The sequence below is a fragment of the Patiria miniata genome, unplaced genomic scaffold, assembly GCF_015706575.1.
Source record: "Patiria miniata isolate m_02_andy unplaced genomic scaffold, ASM1570657v1 HiC_scaffold_20, whole genome shotgun sequence".
Taxonomy (NCBI): domain Eukaryota; kingdom Metazoa; phylum Echinodermata; class Asteroidea; order Valvatida; family Asterinidae; genus Patiria; species Patiria miniata.
Window position 1 is genome coordinate 8,996,116 of NW_024037059.1, and position 3,782 is coordinate 8,999,897.

The 3,782-nt window shown below is 44.2% G+C and overlaps 1 protein-coding gene across 1 annotated transcript; it reads right to left on the minus strand.

Moving 5' to 3' along the window:
* Positions 1 to 1,810: 1,810 nt before the first annotated feature.
* Positions 1,811 to 2,569, minus strand: LOC119727340 (tigger transposable element-derived protein 6-like). Its single transcript, XM_038199194.1, has one exon. It carries the CDS (start codon positions 2,567 to 2,569, stop codon positions 1,811 to 1,813), a length of 759 nt encoding a protein of 252 aa, XP_038055122.1.
* Between the last annotated feature and the right edge of the window lie 1,213 nt (positions 2,570 to 3,782).

Sequence of the window (3,782 nt, forward strand, 5' to 3'; positions counted from 1 at the left end):
TTCACTGCTATTTTGAGGTTCCTATGAAAATCTCGCCTATACCCTCCTCCTTTCAGTGCTAATCTATGCATATGTAGGAATTAGCATGTAAGAGAGGGCCCGAAGTGGACTACCTCAAATCTGAAGGGATTTGGTAGTCCACGAGGGGCCGATACTTAGCTGCTAATTCTCCCTCCCTCCTACCCCACGTTGGGCGTGGGATTTCCTGTTTTTACGCTTTCAGAAAAGAGGACAATATGCCGCTTGATGGGTATCGGGTAGTGGCCCAGAGGGCGCTGTGGTAGACGTAAAATCTCGCGGGTATGGCCTGCGGCCTATAAGGAATAATGCATATGTAGGAATTAGCAGGTAAGTATCGGCCCCTCGTGGACTACCAAATCCCTTCAGATTTGGGGTATTCTGTGATCAGGGTCGATGATACTATGCTTTAAGACAATCAGAGGATTTGTGCCCGAAATTTTGATTAAACACTATCCAGCTCTCCGTTTAGTACCCCCAACCATGCCTTGATTGTGATGTACATTTGCATTAAGCCCAACTAGTTTTAAGAATATAATGTAATTTCATCTGATTGAATTATAGGCATGTAATCTACTGGTACAATGGCTAAACTACAAACCAAAAAGATGGTCAAGGTGACTTGAGAACAGGCATTTAAAGATTTATTTTATAAATTGAGAAAGCACCCAAGATCAAGCTCCCTCTTTAAATTGGCCAATATGATGTAGTCTTCATCATCTCAGTGTTGTCCAAGACTCTGTGTTGTCCAAGATTCTCCCGGTGCAGAGTTCCTGGTCCAGGGTAAGTGATGTCCTTAAAAGATGCAACATCTCGTTCCCACTGTAAGAGGAGTTCGATATCTAATCCATCTCCGGAAACCAAAGAAAACCAAAATAAGTTCAACAGCTTGGTGATAAGAATTGTATGATCTACTCTGTCAAACGCATTGCTGTAGTCTGTCGCCACAAGTGTAAATAGTGTCAGCATTACGAGCCAAAGTGTCCATTACATTAGTCAGGTAGTGAGTAGCTGAAACACCCTTTTTGTTCCCAAACCGTTGAGGGTCATGCTGGTAGGATTCATTTGATAACAAAGTTTTCTGCAACTTTAGCCAAGTAGTCAGTGAGTGAAATTGGTCTGAGTTTATTGATGGTAGGTTGATTAGTCTTGGGAACTGGGATGACTACGGCTTTGTTTCCACTGTGATAGGAGGCTGCCTTTGTCAAATGATTGATTGATGATGTCACATATTGGAATAATCAGTTCACAAAAGGAACTCGTGAATCAAGCACAGGGGGAATACAGTCGACTCTTACTTTTTGTTGTTGACTTTTTGGAGCAATTGGGTATTATTGTTTCTGAAGGGATTCTTTGAAATTGTAATTATTTCGGTTAACTATAGCGCAAATTCGTGCCAAGTGACATTTTGCTTTTGTTTTGCATTTGCTGGAATCGGGCAAGAGAGGGCGCTAATATTATTTCCGGGTTTAAGTGTCTCCATGTGTAATTGAACTTTGACTTTTTACAACAATTGGTGATTATTGTTTCTCTGGAGGGATTCTTTTAAGTTAATAATAATACATAAACAAAAGTAATAATTTGGGATTAACATTTGTACAATGTATATGTGGTGGGGCTTTTGAAGTTCTTGGAAACCTGTTTTCATTGGGATTTTTTTTCGGCGGGGAGGGGTTCTTTATTTATTTAAAGATTTTGATTTTTTAATTCTCCGGAATAACCTTTTTTGGGGGCGGGGACCACGGTATGTTTTAAACTTTATTTTTTGTTAATAACTTTGCTGCTGCATTGTTTACTTCTGGAAAAAGTCGGTGATTCTCCCCTGGATGCTCGTCCCAAGCTGCTCCTCTGACAGGTAGTCCATGATGCCAGCTGCGTTGTGGTAGACCTCATCTGTCATGTTGGCCCGAGTGCAAAGGAAGTGTTGCACTTGAGTCATCATGTTGATGCACTGCCGGACAGTTAGTTGTTCTTTCTGGGCCTCCTCTGCTTCCGCCGTCTCCTCCTCCTCGTCGTCATCTGGACCATCGCCTGCTCTCTCCGCTGTTATCTCCGCTGCAATCTCCTCATCACTTGGCTCGTCTGTCACCTGAAGATCTGTATCCACAGTTGCATACTCTTGGAAAGTGTTGGGTAGGTTCATGTAGAGAGCCAGACGTTCCCAGATATTATCTAGGAATCGTGGTTGTGGTGCTCGTACTGGCTCGAAGCCTGCTTTACGGAAGCAGTTGGCGATACAATCTGTGTGAACCATATTGATGGCCAGCAAGACGTTGATGGGCTGAGGTGTTTCCCCGGCGTCGTAGGCATTGAGAAGACTCTGTAGCAGCTTGCGACGGTAATGAACCTTCATGTTCATTATCACACCTTGGTCCATAGGCTGGAGCTGTGATGTAGTGTTCGGTGGCAGGAACTGAAGAGTGATGGAGTTCAGGTGGGGGACTTTCGGATGGGCTGCGCAGCTGTCTACGAAAAGAAGAACTTTCCGTTTCTGCCTGGTGTACTTCTTGTCTAGACGGCGAACCCACTCAGTGAATAGATCAGATACCATCTACGCCTTGCGGTTGGCACGTACTATTTGGGCCAACAGCATTGTGGACATTGACCTTTCGAAGTTCCTTGTAGATTTTCCAGGGGAAAATTGAGGGCAAAGTGACAGAGTAGGCAAATAGATGGTGCACAGTCGAGCCGGGGGATGTCTGCTGTAACTGATAGGAATTGGTTGTTGATGGGATCAGCATGGGTGTCGGGAGGGGGTAGGCAAGGAAGGGGCGCTCCCCCCCCCCCCCCCACACCGAAAAGTAGGGGGAAAAAGGAGGATAAAAAGGAAATAAAAAGATGCGCAAAGTCCTATTACTGTTAATTAAATGGGTTGGGGAGGTGGAGGCAATGTCCCTGCCCACCCTCAAAAAATGATAAATCGATAATATGCTGGGGAGGGATGTGCTTTTCCCCTCTAGAAAAAATCCTGGCGACGCCCATGGGCATCAGCTATCAATTTGATTGGTTGATGCCAAGGACATCAATTATTGAGTTTCGTGTATGATTACCATGTTTTGGGGTTGGATTTTATGTTCAACGCGACCATAATGATAAATCAAATTGGGTTTTGCCCTTGGACCGACGTATAAACACTGTATACTCAGTGTGTTACCTCCCGAGTGAAAGTTTGAAAAAAACACTCGGGTGGGACTCGAACCCATGTCCTCCTGCTTTCTAGTGCAGATGTCTTACCACTCGACCACCGAGCTAACGGGATCGGTTGGCTGGTTCGAATCTGATGTACATAGCAGCGGGTACCGCATAAACTATTATAAGATGGAATTTGCATTGGGGTGATGTAAATCAAATTGGGTTTTGCCCTTCACCGACATTTAAACACTGTATACTATGTCGCATGATAGTAGTGATAGATACCATGATAGATAGATACCATGATAGTAGTTATTTTGTTCAGTTATTATGGCTTTTTTCCCCTTGTTTCTGAGCAACTTCCACAATAATTGTTTTTTGTGGTGGAAGGCCACCTGTTGTTTACGTATGAGTCAGTCGCGGTTCTAGAGCCTATATTTTAGGGTGGCTAGCAGGGGGTGGATTTTGCAGGGAGGTGGGCTGAAATGACCAGGTTTTTTTTCTCCAGACACTTAGGCCACCGAAAGTCAATGGGGGTGGGGCGCTCGTACAGTATTTTCAGTTGGGAGCACTGATAAAATCCTGCAATCATGCACACTATATTACCGAATAGTGTACAAATGCTCCCTCTT

Excerpts from the sequence above, each read along its gene's own strand:
- LOC119727340 (XM_038199194.1), bottom strand. The coding sequence starts at position 2,569 with ATGGTATCTGATCTATTCACTGAGTGGGTTCGCCGTCTAGACAAGAAG.